The following is a 22309-nucleotide window of genomic DNA, read 5'->3' on the forward strand; positions in this document are numbered from 1 at the left end:
AACTCTTTGCATGAGGTGGCCAAAGTACTGGAGTTTCAGCTTTAGCATCATTCCCTCCAAAGAAATCCCAGGGCTGATCTCCTTCAGAATGGACTGGTTGGATCTCCTTGCAGTCCAAGGGACTCTCAAGAGTCTTCTCCAACACCACAGTTCAAAAGCATCAATTCTTCGGCACTCAGCCTTCTTCACAGTCCAAATCTCACATCCATACATGACCACAGGAAAAACCATAGCCTTGACTAAGATGGACCTTTGTTGCCTTTATTATTAGCATATATTTAAATAGAATACAATTATTTAAATACTTATAGGCTAGTTGGTTCATTTAACCAAAGTATCCATGCCTAGTATAAGATTTTTGTATGGAACTCAAAGATGAATAAGATAGAGCTCAACTGAAATTTTAGAACAAAGTCCCATACAGAAATAATTTTAGTCTTGAACAGGATGTTCTGAGAGCTAGACTTCTAATAACTAGTCTCAAAGCACTACATAATATAACTTCACCATAAAAAGAATGAAATATTGCCATCTGCAGTGACATGGATGGACTTAGAGATTACCATACCAAGTAAAGTAAGCCAGAAAGAGAAAGATAAATATCACCTATCATTGTATATGGAATCTAAAAAGATGATACAAACGAACTTATTTCCAAACAGAAACAGACTCACAGACATAGAAAACAAATTTATGGTTACCAAAGTTTGCTTTGGTTAACAGATACAAGTTTGGGATTAACAGATACAATCTACTATATATAAAATAGATCAGCAACAAGGATCACTGTATAGCGCAGGAAACTATATTCAATGTATTATAATAACCTACAATAGAAAAGAATCTGAAAAAGAATCTGAAAAAAACGAATCACTTTGCTGTATACCCGAAACGAACACTGTAAATCAACTATACTTCAATTTTTCAAAAAGGTCCTGCATCTTTAAAACAGCACTAAAAGAGGAAACCTCTGAATTATCCTCCCCTTACAGTTGTACCCAATAGAACGCCTATGTTATGATCCCTTCTCTCTGGAGCCCCTACAAGGACTGTGATGATGACCACATACACCAGTCAACAGGGCAATGTTACCCCAAACCCAGCTGGCAGACTACAGTCCATGGGGTGGCAGAGAGACACAACTCAAAACAACATCAACAAACAAAATTCAGTCAGAGAAAGATAACAGAGAAGAAAAGACAAATGTCTATATTTGTCCTAAAAAAAATCATCTTACCTTAAAGTAGAGAAGAAATAGAGACTTACCACCTGGACAGATGGAGAAGACTGACCTGAGTATGGGTCCAGGTCGGTGCTTCATAAATGCTGTCAGTGACACTGAGATGATGGGTTCTTATGACCACAGCTCAGTATTTAATTTTCTCATTATCAGTCCCGATATAAGTTCTCTGTTCCCTCACCCAATGGTGGAAGGAATTAACTGTACAAACATGGCTAAAAGCTAACGCAGTGTGAGAACACACAGAGGATCAGTAGGAACCAGTTCTAACCCTCTGCTGCACTGGACACAATCACTGCCCACTGATGTCAAGGGGTCTGAACACCCAGTATCTTGAACAACCATCTACTCCATAATGACACTAATCCACCTAATGGACTCTAGGCTTTCAAACCCCTACTATTCTAATGGTGAGTTCGATTATACATATTTACTTCATAAGTCCTGATTCCTCCTTCTGTCCTCTTTGTTTTTTGGTCACTCAGTCGTGTCCAACTCTTTTGTGACCCTGTAGAGTGGAGCCCACCAGACTCCTCTGTCTGTGAGATTTCCCAGGCAAGAATACTGGAGTGGGTTGCCATTTCCTTCTCCAGGGGATCTTCCTGACCCAGCGATCGAACCTGCATCTCCTGCACTGGCAGATGGATTCTTTCCTGCTGAGCCATTAGCCAAGGAATATACAGAAAGATACAAAAGCAAAAAACTTTTACCAAGACTCTACTGTGGGCACTGGGCTAAATGATTATGCACCTTGACAAGCCTATGAGGGAGATACCATGATTATCCTCAAGATGAGGAACCGGAGGCTGACCCAAGATCTCAGAGCTAATAAGAGGTAGAATCAGGATTCACGCCTGGGCTTAGTCCAGAGCTTATGGCCTCCAATCCCGGAGATGAAGGCGCTGGTTAATCCAAGAGGGAGCCACTGCAGGTGCCTGAGTCGGTAAAGGCACACTCACCGGCCCCATCCGGAGTGATGGTCCCCAGTTTCACAGCGAGAGGGTAGCCTGTGTCTCTGTAATGTTCCAACGCATGCCCGTTGCCCCCGGAGCTGTCAAAGAACCACTTCCCACACAGCACGGAGCCATCGGTCAGGTTCAACCAGAGGTTCTCCCGAAGGTCGCACCTGGCACACTTCCAACCACTGTGAAGTCGTCAGAGGACAGTTAGCACAGCCACAGCACAAGGCATGATGAGAAAACCAACATCTAAGAAAAAGGGGTGTCTCAGGTTTGGGGGCAGCAGGGTCACAGGAGATGGTCAGTGGAATAGCAGAGACCCATTCCAGAGCAGAAGGAGCACTTACACGGGACCAGGTCCTCCAAGAGAGCTCTTCTACCTTAGAAAACTGACACAGAACCTGAGGGTAGGAAGAGAGGCCATATCCTTAAAATTCCTTACATGAGAGACAGTAAAGCCTGAGTGAGTGTAAATTATGAAAGATCCCATGTGTGTAAACAGCTGAGGTTCTAAAGCATTAACCACTAGTAGGAACGCTTCACTACTAGTTTAAACAAAACTCTACTACTCTGACAATCTAAGTAGAAAGGAATCCACTTCGTTGTTGTTGTTATTATTCAGTCTCTAGGTCGTGTCCAACGCTTTGTGACCTCATGGGTGTAGCATGCCAGGCTCCTTTGTCCACCACTATCTCCCAGAGTTTGCTCAAGTTCATGTTCATTGAGTTGGTGATGTTATCTAACCATCTCATCCTCTGTGCCTCTGTTCTCCTTTTGCCTTCAATCTATCCCAGCATCAGGGTCTTTTCCAATGAGTCAGCTCTTGGCATTAGGTGGCCAAAGATTGGAGCTTCAGCATCAGTCCTTCCAATGAATACTCAGGGTTAATTTCCTTGAGGAGCGTTGGTCTCCTTGCAGTCCAAAGTACTCTGAAGAATCTTCTCCAGCACCACAGGTCGAAAGCATCGATTCTTTGGCACTCAGCCTTCTTTATGATCCAAGTCTCACATCTGTACACAATTATAGCTTTGACTATATGGACATTTGTTGGCAAAATGATGCCTTTACTTTTTAATATGCTGTCTAGGCTTGTCATAACTTTTCTTCCAAGGAGCAAGTGTCTTTTAATTTCATGGCTACAGTCACCATTTACAGATTTTGGAGCCCAAGAAAAGAAAATGTCACTGTTTCCACTTTTTCCCCTTCTATTTGTCATGAAGTAATGGGACCGGATGCCATGATCTTAGTTTGTTTAATGTTGTTTCAAGCCAGCTTTTTCACCCTCCTCTTTCACCCTCTTCAAGAGGCTGTTCCTCTTCGCTTTCTGCCATAAGGGTGGTGTCATCTGCGTATCTGAGATTATTGATATTTCTCCTGGCAATCTTGATTCCAGCTTGTGCTTCATCCAGTCTGGCATTTCACATGATGTACTCTGCATACAAGTTAAATAAGTAGGGTGACAATATACTCCTTGATGTACTCCTTTCCCGATTTAGAACCAGTCCATTGTTCCATGTCCAGTTCTAACTGTTGCTTTGTGACCTGCATACAGATTTCTCAGGAGGCAGGCAAGGTGGTCTGCTATTCCTAGATAGGAACTCTATTCCTAGATAGAAACTCTTTAAGAATTTTCCACAGTTCGTTGTGATCCACAAGGTCAAAGGCTTTCGTAAAGTCAATGAAGCAGATGTTTTTCTGGAATTCTCTTTCTTTTTTCTATGATCCAACAGATGTTAGCAATTTGATCTCTGGTTACTCTGTCTCAACCCAGCTTGTACATCTGGAAGTCCTTGGTTCACATACTACTGAAGCCTAGCTTGAAGGATTTTGAGCATAACCTTGCTAGCATGTGAGATGAGCACAACTGTACAGTAGTTTGAATGTACTTTGGCATTGCCCTTCTTTGGGACTGGAATGAAAACTGACTTTTTCCAGTCCTATGGCCATTGCTGAGTTTTCCAAATTTGCTGACATATTGAGTGCAGCACTTTAACAGCATCATCTCTTAGGATTTGAAATAGCTGAGCTGAAATTCTGTCACCTCCACTAGGTTTCATTCCTAGTAATGCTTCCTAAGGCCCACTTGACTTCATACTCCAGGATGTCTGGCTCCAGGTGAGTGACCACATCATTGTGATGATTCGAGTCATTAAGACCTTTTTTGTATACTTCTTCTGTGTATTCTTGCCATCTCTTCTTAATCTCTTCTGCTTCTGTTAGGTCCTTACTGTTTCTGTCCTTTATCATGTCCATCCTTGCATGAAATGTTCCCTGGATCTCTCCAAATCTCTTAAAGAGATCTGTAGTCTTTCCCTTTCTATTGTTTTCCTCTTTCTTTGCATTAACAACTTAAATGAAGGTTAAATGCCAGGTATGGGGCAAGGGCTTTTCAGAAGTCTTACCATGCAATTCTAATAAACACTCTTCAGCATTATTACCATCCCCACTAACAAAGAGAACAACAGAGGGTACAGAGCCTTCCCTAAGACCACACAGAGCAGAAGGCAGCACAGCCAGGGTCCAAACAGATAGGACACATTCTGAATCCACCTGCTCTTTCCCTCTAGCTCCTGCCTCTGGAAAGACACCTGCCTCTGATTACAGGAGGTGCCAATGAAGCCTAAAGAGCATTTCAGCCAAAAGGTGATAACCAAAGACTGTTGTAAGTCTTTGTAGCTGGGTCCCCCTAGAGGCAGACAAAGATCTGAATGCAAATGGCTTGTCAGGGAGGTGATCCCAGGAAGCACCCTAGGGGAGTTGAGGGAAGATAGACTGAAAGGGTAGGCAGCCAGGCCGGAGACTGTCAAGAAGCAGATGACCCCCTGGGCCAGTGGGGCTCAAACCAGCTGCGGAACTCTAGGAGATGGTTACCCTACTTGAGGGTGGGGGTCTAGGTATTCATCCTTCTACTCCACAGCCCCTGGTTGGGGGCCGTTTCAGGACAGGAGGGAGCATGACTCCACAGCGTTTCTGACTGTCCCATGCACCAGCCAACCTGGCTCTGGCAGATAGAGCAAGCCCCTAAGACAGAGCTGCAGGTGTCTGCAATCAGATGCCTTAGGGTGGGGATGGGCTGGGCTCTGCGGATGGGCTGAAATGCTCTTTAGGCTTCATTGGCACCTCCTGTAATCAGAGGCAGGTGTCTTTCCAGAGGCAGGAGCTAGAGGGAAAGAGCAGGTGGATTCAGAATGTGTCCTATCTGTTTGGACCCTGGCTGTGCTGCCTTCTGCTCTGTGTGGTCTTAGGGAAGGCTCTGTACCCTCTGTTGTTCTCTTTGACCGGGGACTGGCCACGGTCAGTGTCTACTACCAAGATATAGATAATTCCAGAGAGAATTTTTGAGCTTATTTTTATAAAAGGCAACTGATAAGAACATATATAACTGCTAATTCAGTGGAGAGGTAGAAAAATAAATAATCCTTTGGCCAGTTTTAGGCAGTAAAGTTCCATTTTGCTGACTCTCACCTTGGAGGAATTCTGACTCCATTGTCCAACTGGGTAAGGTTATTGGCATATTTTGACACTGGCAATTCATTCTCCCATGTATCTGGGTCCTGCTTTCTGTATGGAGATTTTGAGCTGAGAACTGCATCACAAGCAATTGTTACCTATAAGACAAATGCAGATATAATACATAAAACAGTTTGAAAACAGCAACTTTTGTAAAATGAATCTTAAAGTTTATTAATAAATACAACTTAAGTCAAGAAAATTCAAACAGCTTAGTTACCATGAGAGCAAGATGCTAGTTTCCTGACTCTAGCACTTTCCCCCTGGGTCTAGCTAGGTTTTGTCCTGGCCTGGAATTTGCAGTATTAACAATGACACAAGACACCAAAGAACTAAATCCAGTTTGTAAATCCAAGCATAAAAGTCAGATTTAACAATTTCTGTCTCTTAGCAAGTGGAGTGAAAAGTATAAGGTGAACAATTTACAAGGGTGAAATTAGCAACAGGAATACCTAGGATTTACCCAAATGGTATGTTTTACTCCTAACAAATTTACACCAAGATATCCAATATCCTTAACTCATCACACAATGACATGCAGTCAAGGGCACTTGAATGGAATGCAAGCAGCATGGCTCCATTTCCTAATCTGGTGCAAATGTGACCTTGGATGGGGACATGCCTAGATGTTCTGTGCCAGACCAGCCATTATGAGCAAATCTGTGATGTCCAGCTTGGCACCAACTAACCACCAGGGAGGGCAGACTCTCTACTTTCTCCCAAACCCCAATGATCCTGGACACAGGCCTCTCACAACTATTCACTATTTGCTTAATGCCATAAGATATTTCTAGCTCTCTTTAAAAACATATTCTGATGAGAATGTAAAATGGCGCAGCCACTTTGGAAAATAATTTGGCAGGTCCTCAAATGGTTAAACAGAATTACCATATGACCCTGCAATTCCATTACGAGGTATACACCCAAGGTATTAATAAATAAAAATATAGGCCTACACAAAAACTTATCAACAAATGTTCACAGAAGCATTATTTATAACAGCCAAAAGTAGAAATAACCCAAATGTCCATTAATGATAAATAGATAAAGTTTTGTATTTTGATATAAGAACTGTTATCAGCAATAAAAAGGAATGAAGTACTGATACATGCTACAACCTAGATGGACCTTGAAAATGTATGCTAAGTTAAAAGAAGCCAGCCACAAAGAACCATGATTCCTTTTATATGGAATGGACAAAATAGGCAAATCCATAAAGACAGAAAGCAGATTAGTGATAGCCAGAGGCTAGGGGGATAAGAGGCAGAGGGGTAGGTGATGGCTGTGGGGTAATAAAAATATTCTAAAATGAGATAGTCGTGATGGATGCCCAATTCTGAATATAATAAAAGCCACTGAATTGTTTTTAAATTTTTTAACAAAAATGTATATTCTATATCACTATCCTCCTGCACAATTAGCTGAACTTCATACAGAATGTTTTCCTCTGGGTAGCACCACCAACTGACCCCAGAACAGATTAAGAGACATACTGTATGGTTCCCTGCTGGCTCACTTGGTTAAGAATCCGCCTGCAGTGTAGGATACCAGGGTTTGATCCCTGGGTCAGGAAGATGCCCTGGAGAAGAGAATGGCCACCCATTTCAGTATTCTTGCCTGGGAAATCCTACGGACAGAGGAACCTGGTAGACTACAGTCTATGGGGTCACAAAGAGTTGGACCCGACTTAGTGATTAAACCACCATCACCACCAAATGGGAAATAAATCTAAAGAGTGGAGATAGATACACACACACACACACACACACACCTGATTCACTTCATTGTACAGCAGAAACTAACATATTGTAAAGTAACTATACTCCAATAAAAATATAAAATAAACAACTACAAGGAAAAAAAAGAGATAATAGAGGCCTCAGGTGCCATCCCACACCCACCCAGGCCATGAGCAATTCCTATCAGCCCTTCATCCAAAATGTATTTGCAATCTACCTCTTCTTAATTTCGGTCACACCCATCTTAGTCCCAACCATCATTCCAGCCACACAACAGCCACCTTAAGGTCTTCTTTCTCCCACTCTTGCTCCCTCTTCTCTGCCCGGCAGGCAGTGATCTGCTATGAAAATTAGAGCCCATCCTTCTCCAGCTTTTAAAATTCTCTGAGGATATACTGAACACTGCTAATTGACACCACTGGGCTAGGCACGGTCAAGAGAAGAAAAAGGCTGCTGCCCTCAAAAAGCTTACATTCCATTACAAAAAAAAAAAAAAGTTTACACTCCATTACAGATCAGGCACTCGGGAATTCATAAATATATTTAAACCTCTTTTTTTTTTGCAGGGGGGGACAGTTTATTTGATAGAAGTTTTTGTCATAATTGATTTACAAATGTTATATTAGTTTCAGGTATACAACATAGTAATCTGATATTTTGTAACATATACTCTATTTAAAATTATTATAAAATAACTGGTTATATTCCCTGTGCTGTACATTATATCCTTCTATCTTATTTATTTTATACCTAGTAGTGTATACCTCTTAATCCCCTTTCCCTATCTTGCCCCTCCCTCAATGTTTTCCAAAAATATTCCCATTCATCTCCCACAAGCAGTGTCATATAATTAGGGCTTCCTTTCAATTATCAAAAATCATCTTCCACTCCCTTCCAGTAATGTCCCTAGAAAACAAGGTTGAGTTCACCGTGAGCTCCTTCCTGATGCGATGTGTTTGGGCCATGCTGCCTTAGCACTCCTGGCTACAAATCCTCATCTTTTTACTCTGGCCTGTTATAATCTCCCTGCTATTTCACTGACTACCTTGATCCCTTCCCTGTCCTCTTCTGAATCTTCTCCACCCCATTAGATGTTTAAGTGTTCTAGTCTGTAATGCACAATGATTCAGATGTAATAGTCTCTCTTTTCTTTGAGATTCCTTCCTGGTGACACTTGACAAAATTTCCTTAATCGTCTGGGACACTATAAAACATTGACCTAGTGTTTTCAGAATACCATCTAAAATCACTTAGAGACCCTTTTTATGGGTCACAATTGAAAGTCAGGATCCATTATCCTATATTGTATTATGAATTATCTCAAGTTCAAGAGTGTTCTGGAATTGGCTCAAACTGGCTCACAGAATTGATTGCTAAATTTTAAGAAATTCTCAAAGAAGATTGTTAAGCACAGCTGTTATTAAAAATTAAATTATATAGGCTCACAAATAAATATATTTTTTAAAGGCAAAAAATGTTTAAAACTCTTTACTCCCTAGCTGTGTTCAGTTCAGTTCAGTCGCTCAGTTGTGTCTGACTCTTTGCAACCCCATGAATCGCAGCACGCCAGGCCTCCCTGTCCATCACCAACTCCCAGAGTTCACTCAGACTCATGTCCATCGAGTCAGTGATGCCATCCAGTCATCTCATCCTCTGTCGTCCCCTTCTCCTCCTGCCCCCAACCCCTCCCAGCATCAGAGTCTTTTCCAATGAGTCAACTCTTCGCATGAGGTGGCCAAAGTACTGGAGTTTCAGCTTTAGCATCATTCCTTCCAAAGAAATCCCAGGGCTGATCTCCTTCAGAATGGACTGGTTGGATCTCCTTGCAGTCCAAGGGACTCTCAAGAGTCTTCTCCAACACCACAGTTCAAAAGCATCAATTCTTCCGCACTCAGCCTTCTTCACAGTCCAACTCTCACATCCATACATGACCACAGGAAAAACTATAGCCTTGACTAGACGGACCTTTGTTGGCAAAGTAATGTCTCTGCTTTTGAATATGCTATCTAGGTTGGTCATAACTTTCCTTCCAAGGAGTAAGCGTCTTTTAATTTCATGGCTGCAGTCACCATCTGCAGTGATTTTGGAGCCCAAAAAAATAAAGTCTGACACTGTTTCCACTGTTTCCCCATCTATTTCCCATGAAGTGATGGGACCAGATGCCATAATCTTAGTTTTCTGAATGTTGAGCTTTAAGCCAATTTTTTCACTCTCCACTTTCACTTTCATCAAGAGGCTTTTTAGTTCCTCTTCACTTTCTGCCATAAGGGTGGTGTCATCTGCATATCTGAGGTTATTGATATTTCTCCCAGCAATCTTGATTCCAGCTTGTGTTTCTTCCAGTCCAGCGTGTGTTACTCTACCTTAATATCTAATCTATATGCTTTGGAAGTCCCTTATATCTACGATATGTAAGCGGTGGAAACCATAGGTGATGGTGTCCTACTGCACATCTCTTTCCAACACTGCATTGGTGACATGTTAGCTTGAAATCAGCCACGGTGGGAGTATTTACACCACTGAAATGGGCAACCACTACAGCGCAGGGAGCTGGTTGCTAACCAACTGCAAGCACACCACTGCCTGAGCTCCTGAGTCTAAAATGAGGCATTAGATCTCAGGTGCTAAGATCCCTACTGAGTCCCGGACACCATCTCTCTGTGATCCCTGTATCACTAAGTGGTAGTTCAGCTTTATGGTAAAATCTACAGAGTACCTATCTGAAACTGAATTTTTTTGTGCTGAGAAATGCAAGAGATGACAGAAGACCTGGTTGGGTAGCTTGAAGTTTAATGATTTGGGGTATTTAAAAACTTAAAAAGAGAATTATCAAATACCAAAAATGAAGCAAAAGCATGAAAAGAAATTATAGTAATGAGCATCTGTTATATACATAAAACCAGTTACCATCAGATAAATCCAGGCTTCCCCTTCTATCTCCCTACCTCACCTTCCAAACAATTCTCTCCCTCTCTTTTTAATTCCTAAGGCACTTCTTAATTCTAAAAGACTCTATTAGAAATTATAATATATATTGCTAGATTCAGATTTCTGTGACACTTCACCTCTCTATAAAAGCATTCACACTTGGAATTATCTTCTGCATATAGGGAATAATTAAAAGTACTTAAAGGCTCTCTTAACTTTTCTCACATGAAGACTTTTTTTTCATAAGTGAGTGAGAGAAAAAATCATCCCTCATGACATTCATTCACAATGTGCTCCTTTTTTGATAACAGACTCAAGAGTTATATTAAACAAGAGCAGTGAGAACTCCTAGTTTTATACAGATATAAGCTTTAGTATATAGTATCAGATAATGGTAAGACCATTTTGTCCACCATATATTTTGCCCTTGGTAAATGCCACATGAGTGGATACAGGGAACTGCAGAAAGTAGAGGTAATTTAATTCTGTATACATTGCTAAAAGCTATGCACTTGGTACTATTATAATAAAAAGAATATGCTAGATCAAATAACTAGAGGAAAGAGCTATAATAGCTAAATACACAAATTTTTTCAATTCTGTGGTCTTATGCTTAGGTATAAAGTAGACCAGAAGCAAAATTGGCTGAATGGTGGAAACCTCACCCCTAATGCCATGGGAATCCTGAGCACAAACGTGCCCACTTGGCAGGGGCATGTGAGCAGGGAGGAGGCTATAGACAGAGTCATACAACATTTGGAAGAATCGGGGACCTAGAGATTTAGCTTTGGTTTTAGCAAACCTTGAGGAGGGAAAAAATGAGCTGGAATGTCTAACTCTGTTATCTATGGCCAGACTCTGAGAAGTCAGGATGCAACAGAGTAGAAAAGAAAGAGAAAAGAACACAAAAAAGGATGAGGCAGTGGAGACAATACAGGAAATGAGGAAAGAGTAGGAAAATAGTCTGGGCCCCACAGAATTCAGGAAGCAAAGTAAAACAGAAACTGGCTTCCTCATACCACCACCACCACCCTGCCCTCAGCTGTAAGTTGTCCAGGAAGATGAAAGCTGCTTCACAAAAAAGAAAGGAAGGGGGAAAAAACTCACCACTAAATCTAAATTCTAAAACCTAGAAAGCAGTCTCTGTCCTAAAAGAATACACTCCCACTAAGCTCCTGGACACCTGTGATTTCTAAATACTTGGTTATTTTCAAACTCGTGTTGCTATTGTTTCTCAGTGGAACTCTTTTATGTATCCCAAACAAAATTATACATGGAAGGCCAACATGCAGAAGAAAGAAAAATTGTAGGCGTCCCTCTAAAGGGGAGGCAGTCCCTCTCCTGTACATCTCAGGGACACAGTTTGAAAATCTAAACACGAGACTGTGATTCACAGGTGACAAGAAGCCAGCCCACGTGGAGGAGGCCAGCCAGCAGCAGCAGAGGGCATGTGGCCCAGTGTTACTGCAAGGGACCCTGCGGGGCCCTCTTGCAGACGAGGAGCAATCTGCTCCTGTTTCTGCTCATTCTTCTCTTCCTCTCTCACTTACCCTGCCTTCCCCACCGCCCAGCACACACCTGACACACGCACACACACACCTGACACAGAGAGTCACGCGCATCTAGCTAGCAGCCGTGCACACTCACTGACCAGGGCTGGTAACTCCTCAATATTTGGTAGGGCTATTTCATAGTGGTCTGGGAATATAACAAGTTTGGCTTCATCTTCATATTCATAATCGTCGCTATTTAAATCGTCATCAGTATCTAGATCTGAGGAGAAAACAAAAACAAAGAACAAGAAGTGAAGAAAGAACATAGCACACCAAGGCAGCACTCACTGGGAAAGCCAGAAGCTCACAGGGCTGACAATCCAGCCTTTCACCTGCCCCAAGCCAGGACTAGGAGGCCTTTCCATCCTCCCTAAGTTGTACACGCTTATCTACTAGCAATAGATGGACAAAGAAGACTGAGTCACATCATAAAGCTTTATACCTAAAGCATTTGTTTGCACTAGATGTTCAGTTCTTACAGATGTTGAAAGGAAGAGGCTGGTCATTATGACTTGTCGGGTACTTGACTCCTTTCTTCACAAGAATAGGACGGAATATTTCTCCAACACAACAGAAGAAAGTACATGGATTTGAGAGTAGATAAGCCCAGCTTCAACTCTGGCTCCAAAATTAATGTTTCTTTGGTCAAGTCACAAACTCCCTAAGCCTTAGTTTCCTCATTTGTAGAATGGAGATAATAAAACTTATCTCACACAGTTTATATGGAGAATAAATAAATTATAAACAAGAGACCTGGCACATAATAATTCTTTCCATTTACTGGTGACCTATTTTAAAATAAAATCTCAATTTCCCTCCCTCTGTCCCTCTTTCCTACCCTCTCCCTCCCCACTAAGAGTTATTGAGATACTGAGCCAGAGGGGGGACCCTATAATCTAAGCAGTCCTGTTGCCCTCAGGTCATGGCGGATTTTCAGTAAGGAAGTCTGGCCTGGTATCTATCAAGTCATCACCTCTTTGCTTGGCTAGTCTCTGGGAAAGGTTAGGCAAACGCTCAAGAAAATGTCCTGTCACAATATTTACATGGACATTTCAGCCTTGCATTCACATGGATGGCAGAAACCCAGATCGTGTTTGGATATTTAGACATTTGGAACTATGGTGACTAAGAGCTCTCAAGCCATCTTCCACTCATACACACACAAACAGGTACACAAATACGGGCTCTGTAAACAGGAGAAAGTTATTTTACTAGACGAAGCAGCCAGGTGAGAACCAAGGGATCTAGATTCTGTTACTACCTTGTTGTATGCCTCAAAAGCCTCAACCTGGAACCTTTTTATGTACAGATCTGCTCTTAAATTTTCAAAGGGAGAGCAGTTTTAAGTGGAAAGTGAGAAACAGCTGGAACACAGTATACACATTTTAATAAAAAGTTCTGAATAATAAGGATCGGAAATGCCAAAATAAACAAATAACATTGTTAGGTAGCCATAAGAGGTGGTTTTCACAAAAAACAATGTCAAAGAAGAGTCTGAGAGTTTAAGAAGTAACTAGAGGCTTTTATTTAAAGAAAATATTCAAACAAAAATAGACATCCTATGTTATAAAAATAAGAATGTCCCAGTATCTAATTTTTAAAAATTAGAACCTAAATGTTCAATGAGAATGGTGTTTAACCCACTAGAATATTACTTAAATGATATTTTTTAGACTGTGTAGAAACATGGAAATTTTTATGCCATGTTAATGCTAAAATTATAAAGTTCATCTTCACTGAAAAGACAACGTTATACTAGTTATATTCATAGACAAAAATTGGAAGGAAATCTGAACAAATGAAAACAACGAATATGGGGAATTCTATGGCAGTTCAGTGAGTTAGGACTCCACACTTTGACTACTGAGGGCACAGGTTCGATCCCTGGCCAACGAGGCCAAAAAAAAGAAAAGAACAAGGGGACGAACTTTATTCTTAAATTCTTCTTTATTATATTGCGCATAATAATTTTGAATAACCAAATATAAATCTTTTGGTTTTGTGTATAGATTCAGTTCATATAACACATAATCTAAATTTTTTTTTCCAGAGAAAACATACACCATTCATAATGCTAATTTAAATCTTACCTGGCCAAAAACAATGATAAACTAAGTCCAAAAAAAAAAAAAAAATCCCACCCTGATGTTGACTAGCTACATCAGCCTGGGAAAGTTCTTTCCAAGTTCATCTTCCTCACAAGGAGACGATAGACAATATTAGCTACCCAGTACGACTGTTGAGAGAATCAAAGAAGATCAGGTTTAAGGACCTGGCTGGGATCTGGTAGGGGCAAGGGGCTCCACAGAATAGCTGCCGCCACTCCCGCCATCACCTTCACCAGCACTGTCCTCTCTTCTCCACACTATTAACAGCTAACATACGCACAAGCGCCCTCCCTTCCCTTTGGCTGACAGCTCCAAAGCAATGCTGCGGTCCGTTTCAGGAGGACCAGGATATCATGGGGGATCTTCTACGTGATCCAAAGGTGGAAAAGATAAAAACTTCAGATGCTTCTAGACAGTAAGCTCTAAGCGCAGGAAGTGAGTCTTATTCACCTTCAAATCCCTAGTCCCGGCACAATGCCCAGCACACACCACACACTCCACAAACGTCTGGAAAGGAGACTTTAGGAAGTTAACAGCACCAGCATATTAAAGACAAAAGCAAAGCTAGCGCATCCAAAGTGCTGTTTCAGTTTGGGGCTTTTTTACATTGGTAACTGATGTCTGTTAAAAAAGCAAGACTACTGTCATGCAAAAAAAGCAGATCTTTGTACTGGAGTGGCTTGCCAGTCCCTTCTCCAGGGGATCTTCCTGACCCAGTGATCAAACTCTGGTCTCCTGCATTGCAGGCGGATTCTTTACCATCTGAGCCACCAAGGGAAGCCCACATTCAGCGGAGGTAACCTACACTCTGAATCTAACTGGCAAAGTTAAAGTTTCCTCTGAATATACATGACCCTTTGATTCTAAATATGTCTACAATTTCTAAATTTTTCTAATTAGAGTGTCACCAGCCTAAAATATCTAGTTAAGGAACCTACAGGGTAACTAAGGGCTAGGAAACAGCAGAAAAAGGACCCCCAACCTCTTCCAAACAGTTACTGGGACAATGAACTGGTAATTCCTGGATGGGCTCCTTCTCTAAGTTAAAAAACAAATTTTATTTTATAATATCCCTTCTTGAACTCTACCTCAGTGATCTGCTCAGATCCCTGAGAAGTAGCTGGGACCACAGCCATTCCAAGAAGTCACTACGAAGCGGCACAGCAGAGGAAAGGATCTCTAAATCAAGCCAGGGCTCTGAAGCCAGACTCAGGGTTCTCTCAGCCAGACTGTAACAAATTAACTAACATTAATTTGTTAATCTGTGTGCTAGAAATGAGCAGCCTTCTGCATCAGTGCTGGGAAATCTGACCAACTTGCGAACCCTCCCATGATGGTATGGGGGCAGCTCCTTGAGCCCAGACCCTGCTCTATGACCTACTCAGAAAGAAAGGACAAAATGGAGTTTCCTTGAAACTTCTGGTCATTATGTGCGCAGATAAGTTTCCTGAGCAGGTCTGTTCCAGGAACTTTCCACAGCTGCTCTGTTTTCCACCTGCTACTAAGTTGCTTCAGTCATGTCTGACTCTGTGCACCCCATAGACGGCAGCCCACGAGGCTCCCCCATCCCTGGGATTCTCCAGGCAAGAACACTGGAGTGGGTTGCCATTTCCTTCTCCAATGCATGAAAGTGAAAAGTCAAAGTGAAGTCGCTCAGTCGTGTCCGACTCTTAGCGACCCCAGGCTCCTCTGTCCATGGGATTTTCCAGGCAAGAGTACTGGAGTGGGGTGCCATTCCTATTCCTCATCAAGTATGAATGTCAAGGTTAAAGGCAAAAAGGGTGGAATGTAAGATCCCCCGAGGTTTCAGTCAGCTCAGTTCAGTCGCTCAGTCGTGTCCGACTCCTTGCTACCCCCTGAATCGCAGTACGCCAGGCCTCCCTGTCCATCACCAACTCCCAGAGTTCACTCAAACTCATGTCCATCGAGTCCGTGATGCCATCCAGCCATCTCATTCTCTGTCGTCCCCTTCTCCTCCTGCCCCCAATCTCTCCCAGCATCAGGGTCTTTTCCAATGAGTCAACTCTTCGCATGAGGTGGCTAAAGTACTGGAGTTTCAGCTTCAACATCAGTCCTTCCAATGAACACCCAGGACTGATCTCCTTTAGGATGGACTGGTTGGATCTTCTTGCAGTCCAAGGGACTCTCAAGAGTCTTCTCCAACACCACAGTTCAAAAGCATCAATTCTTCGGCGCTCAGCTTTCTTCACAGTCCAACTCTCACATCCATACATGACCACTGGAAAAACCATAGCCTTGATTAGCTGGACCTTTGTTGGCAAAGTAATGTCTTTGATTTTTAATATGCCGTCTAGGTTGGTCGTAACTTTCCTTACAAGGAGTAAGCGTCTTTTAATTTCATGGCTGCAGTCACCATCTGTAGTGATTTTGGAGCCCAGAAAAATAAAGTCTGACACTGTTTCCACTGTTTTCCCATCTATTTCCCATGAAGTGGTGGGACCGGATGCCATGATCTTCGTTTTCTGAATGTTGAGCTTTAAGCCAACTTTTTCACTCTCCTCTTTCACTTTCATCAAGAGGCTCTTTAATTCTTCCTCACTTTCTGCCATAAGGGTGATGGCCTCTGCATATCTGAGGTTATTGATGTTTCTCCCAGCAATCTTGATTCCCGTTTGTGCTTCCAGCCCAGCGTTTCTCATGATGTACTCTGCATCAAGTTAAATAAGCAGGGTGACAATATACAGCCTTGACGTACTCCTTTTCCTATTTGGAACCAGTCTGTTGTTCCATGTCCAGTTCTAACTGTTGCTTCCTGACCTGCATACAGGTTTCTCAAGAGGCAGGTCAGGTGGTCTGCTACTCCCATCTCCTTCAGAATTTTCCACAGTTTATTGTGATCCACACAGTCAAAGGCTTTGGCATAGTCAATAAAGCAGAAATAGATGTTTTTCTGGAACTCTCTTGCTTTTTCGATGATCCAGTGGATGTTGGCAATTTAATCTCTGGTTCCTCTGCCTTTTCTAAAATCAGCTTGAACATCTGGAAGTTCACGGTTCACATATTGCTGAAGCCTGGCTTGAAGAATTTTGAGCATTACTTTACTAGCATGTGAGATGAGTGCAATTGTGCGGTAGTTTGAGCATTCTTTGGCCTTGCCTTTCTTTGCGATACTCTAATAGTGAGACTGCACCAAGCTACTCATTCATGCAATGTTCAGGCATCATTGTGTTCCCTTAAAGAGTTAAAATATCCTGTGATTTACCTGTGAGTTTGTTGTGGCAACCTGGACTGCCTCAGGACACAGTTTGGGAACCAAAGTATTAATGGCTCCCCACCACCTACACAAATAAAATCTAAAAGCATGGCATAGGTCTAAACTATTACTGGAGGAATAATCAACATACATAAGGATGTACAAACAGAAACTACTATTTGTCTCAGGGTAACTAAGTGGCTGGGACATAGGGAAGGGAGAAAAACTTTTTGTTACAGAGGCTCTTAAAACTTTTCAATTTTAAGCTTTGTCCATGTGCTACATATTTCAAAGGATATTTTTAAAATTCTAATTTTAAGTTTCTCTCCTAAGAGAAGCACAAAATTTCTCTGATTCAAAAATCCCCAATAATTGTCACTGTTGATTCTAAAAAGAGTTACCCGTAAAAGTGAGAACTGAGGGATGGATCCTTAACTAGGATTTCATTTAGATGACTATCGAGGTAATCAGGAGAAAGAGTTAACTTGAATGTAGGGGCAGAATGGGGCTCAGGAGACTTGGGTAAGCATACAGCACTAGCTAATGGCCTCAGTTTCCCTTTTAAAATCAATATGAAGGTCACAACTGAATGATTCAGTGGTTTCAATGTTAGTATTGAGCCAACTGGAAAGGAATTAGTCATAAAGTCATTAAGTGAAACAGGATAAAAAGCCTCTATCCAGGAGAAAGCATTAGTCATCTGCCTGTGTTTCATGATGGGTCCTCATAACTACATTTCAATAGCAGTGAAAAGGTACTTTCTAGTCAAAGAAACAAAGAGGCTGCAAGAGAGTTCTGAGCTCATTTCCTTTTCTTGAAGAAATACCCAATGTCCCTTTTTAGGGAAGGAAATTGTGGCAGGGGCTACATGCTGCCTCCCAGTATTCATTCTCTCCTCCTCCTTTGTTTAATCTTTATTTATTTATTTGGCTATGCCAGGTCTTAGTTGTGGCATGCAGGATCTTTAGCTGCAGCATGCGAACTCTCAGGTGTGGGTTGTAAGCTCTAGTTCCCTAACCAGGTATCAAATCCCAGCCCCCTGCATAGGAACCATGGAGTCTTAGCCACTGAACCACCAGGGAAGTCCTTACTCTCCCCTTCTTCCTTAGTAACAGACTTTACTCAGTGAAGCCAGTAAATAGACTTTGCTTTCCAGCCTCCTATGCAGCACACAGCATAGGCATGTGATCAATTTCTGACCAGAGAAGTATAGTGTGGCAAGGGGATCTGTGAGAACACTGACAAAAGGAAAATGAATAAACTGGGAGATTAGATTCTTTTGTCCCTTCCCCTTTTTCTTCCCTGCTTTCCAGAATGGGGATGTGATGGCTGGAATTCTAGCAGCTATTTTGGACCATGAAGTGACCATGAGGTTAGAAATCACAGACCAGGATGGAGGGTGAAACAGAAATATGGGAAGAACCTAGAATCTGATGAATATGAGGGCATCACATCAGCCTGGATTTGCTGTTTCCCAACATCTTCTACATGAAATAAAAGAAATTAACATCTACCTCATTTAAATTCACCAATATTTTATAATTCCTGTTAAATAAACCAGAGGTAAGCCTAATACAGGGCTACCCAGGTGGCTCAGTGGTAAAGAGTCCACCTGTCAATGCAGGAGACACAGGAGACATGGGTTTGACCCCTGAGTCAGGAAGATCCCTTGGAGGAAGAAGTGGTAACCCACTCCAGTATTCTTTCCTGGGAAATTTATGAACGGAGGAGCTTGGAGGACTACAGTCCATGGGGTTGCAAAGAGTCAGACATGATGGGAACACAGCACAGCACAAGTCTAATACAGTCCTTCACTGAAATTAATTTACCGGCCACACCACCTTTAAAACAGAGCTATGATCAGTGTGGCAAGAGTATAGTGGTTGCTACTGGGAGCTATGAAGCACCAGTTGAGGCTTTAAATCAGGGTTTGTGAAACATAATTCTTACTAATATAAGTTAGTGAAGCATCTGAGTATAAAATCATAGAAAGAACGGGGGCCTAGGGCAAGTCCCAGCATGCCAATGACATTCAAATTTAAGTTATAAAAAACTGGTACAATCCAAATAGAACATTTTTGCTGGACTGTGAGTTTCTGGCTTTCTAAGACATGAAATGTTGAGAGAACACAGAGAGCAGCCCACAGAAAAAGTCCCACTGAAATGAAAGGGTGGGCTAGTGCTCCCAGGAAGCAATGGAGGGGTTCACATAGTATGAAGCACAAAACCTCAATGCTTACCTTTGGATTCTTTTGTTAAAAGTTACTTGACAATATCCTCTACCACCAATATGATAATTAGAAAAATCAAACTGCAAGGTCTTTTGAGTAAAAAAACACAAAGGTTAAAGGACAAGAGGTCAGCTAACTCCTTTACTCAACCAAAGAAAATAATGAAAAACAACAGCAGATCAGGATGTTTAAGAATGCCATGCTGATGTCATTTCATTCAGAAGAAGTTCATTATCACCAGTAGTGCAAGGGAGCCGAAGGCTTATAACCAAAACGTCAAAATGCATTCAATCATTTCAGCTTTCAGACTTATTCTAAGCTTCTCCGAGCCTAGTTGGTTAACCTGGGTTGTGGTCCAAAGCCATGCCGAGCAGTGGGAAAGATTGGCCAGTGTGGAAAGACCAACTGCAGATAAGCCTCGTAAAGAAAACCATGGGCTGAAAATATGGAGAGAAGACAGCAAGAGTGGACCCAGTGCAGAGTAACAGAGAAGCCAACCATGAAGGAAACTCAGCTCCAAGACATCCAATGGCTTTACTATTCAAATAATCAATATGTCTTTTTGTTATAGAAAAAGAATTTAAACACAAATAAGCAAAAAGATGAAAACTAATGTCACCTCAATTTCACCCTCAGGAAGGAGTTACTATTAACAATTTGGAGCACATTTTGCCAGACAGTACTAGACTCTCAGTTATATATGTATATGAGTATGTATGTACACACATATATATACATACATACATATACACACATATATGTAAGTATATACATATATACATGCATTATGTATACACATAGAGATACACATACACATGTATGCATATATAATTTTTTAACCAAAATAAAATTACAACATGCAAACAATTTTGAAATTCCTTCCAAACAATAATCCTAGGCATTTCCAGATACAAACTTGCCTGGTCAAAAATTATCAAACCATTTTTTTTCTGGGAAAACCATACAGGAAGTTTAATATGAAATATGATCATGATTACATGAGATAGAAGCCAGTCCTCACTTGTATTAGCAAAACTGGCTCTTCTGAAGGAGGGAGACAGAAAATCACTATTAGATAAACACCACATTGTTGCAGGCAAGATCCACTAATGGATGATAAAATTAGTGAACAAAAACTTGAGGAGAAACGTATTAGTATCATCTCCAAGTATCACTTTCAAAATATTTATTAACTATACCTTAACCTCACAGTGGAAAAACCCAGCAGACACCACCTTAACAAGTGAGCAAGGTTAAACATCACCAGTTCAGCTTCATGTGCTCCCTGATGGCAGGCCCTGAAGAGGGCCCCATCACTTCTGAGGAATTCTGGCCAAAAATGCATGACCTCAGGCTTACCATGAAGTCACATGATAAATCCAAATTGAGGTACAGTCCACAAAATAACTGGCCAGTACTCTTCAAAAGTGTCACAATTATTAAAAGATTTTAACAGTCTACAGAACTATCACAGATTAGACAGGATTAAGGAAACATGACAACCAAATGCAATGTGGGATACTAGAGCAACAACAACAAAAACAATATTAGTAGAAAAAAATAGTGAAATACAAATAAAGTCTGTAGTTTGGCTAATATTAAAAAAAAAAAAGAAAAGAAAAAAAAAAAATCTGTCTCTTCTTTAAAGGCAGTGAAAAAGGAGACCAGAAGCAGAAGCACAATTTCTCTCCAGGCACTATCAGCCTAATTGCTTCAAAACACTAACCCTGCAAGTACGTTGGAAGCACCCTTCACCACAGGTAAACACAAAGTGGAGACACACCATCTCGAGTGAAATTGGCTGCTCTCATCTTTAAACTGTAGAGCGTAAACAGCCAGTTCCTCCAAACCAAACATGTGCAGTCACCCACCTACCCACCCCCACACCCACACACAGAAAACTGTTAACAACTATTTACATTACCTAAAAACATCTTGGAATTCCTTCTTTTGGGTAAAGCGCCACCAGATGCGCCTCTTACCTTCTGAAAAGAAAACGAGAGATTGTTAAAATTCAGCCTCTGGGACAGATGATTGGGAGTGGGGGTAGCACCTCAGAGGTTCTTAGTTTTCATAAAAAGGCCAAGAGGAAATATTCAATCTGGACTAAAGATCCCAGGATAAACAAGAACTTGACCCATGCCCATGAAGGGAGGGGGAAGGCAAAGGTAATGGTCCACCTGATTATGCTTCCACCAAATTATCAAGAAAGTACCTCTGGGAAGGGAAGTGAAGCCAGGGGTCAGGGTGAAGTGGACACTTCAAGTGGGCAAGTGTTTCCAAAAGGCTGGAGTCCACGCCCGAGGCCAGAGGAGCCCTGGGGGGACGGCGGCTCCAGGAGGGAGGCTATTGTTCCCCTGCTATTCACTAAGCCCTGTGCTTGGTCCTCAGTGCGCACAACAACTGCTGTTGGAAAGAGTTCATAAATATCAATAAAGAGCTGCTGATATTCTGGTCATAAGAAGCCCCAGTTTAACCTCCCGAAACACTTTTGGAGCTCCCACTGGCGACTGTTTACCCCTAAGCTCCGTGTATTTTCTACCTCTGGTAGAAGTCCCCTGCAGCGGTGAAACTGCTCTCAAGTGGTTTTGCAAAAGAAGTCATTCATTACCCTTTTGATACTCGCACAAAATGTTCTACTCTCAAAGAGGCCATTAAAATGTTTGCCTCAAATGACCAAAACTATATTTCCACATGCATGTTCTTCTCCTTACTAGAAAAGAGCACATTTCAAACACTTAGCAGTTGTGTGGGTCAAACCCCAGCATCCTTTCAAGCAGCCACCCGTTAAGGCAGCACCAAGGCCCTGCTGCTTCTTTAGTTCACC

At 41.7% G+C, this 22309-nt stretch overlaps 1 protein-coding gene across 5 annotated transcripts in view; it reads right to left on the minus strand.

The window, feature by feature from the left end:
• The window catches only part of USP13 (ubiquitin specific peptidase 13), a 133834-nt gene that overhangs the window by 78427 nt on the left and 33098 nt on the right, over positions 1–22309 (minus strand). For 4 of the 5 annotated variants that reach the window (XM_006054288.4, XM_044944430.2, XM_044944437.2 and 1 more), the window contains exons 3-6: positions 21407–21467; positions 12028–12149; positions 5665–5807; positions 2200–2384 (exon numbers count right to left, since the gene is read on the minus strand). In XM_006054288.4, coding sequence (XP_006054350.1) covers positions 2200–2384; positions 5665–5807; positions 12028–12149; positions 21407–21467 — 511 coding nt within the window. The remainder of the gene's footprint in view (positions 1–2199; positions 2385–5664; positions 5808–12027; positions 12150–21406; positions 21468–22309) is intronic. The other variant, XM_044944435.2, reaches the window with a different exon arrangement.

This window comes from Bubalus bubalis, chromosome 1 (genome assembly GCF_019923935.1).
Source record: "Bubalus bubalis isolate 160015118507 breed Murrah chromosome 1, NDDB_SH_1, whole genome shotgun sequence".
In the NCBI taxonomy this organism is placed as follows: domain Eukaryota; kingdom Metazoa; phylum Chordata; class Mammalia; order Artiodactyla; family Bovidae; genus Bubalus; species Bubalus bubalis.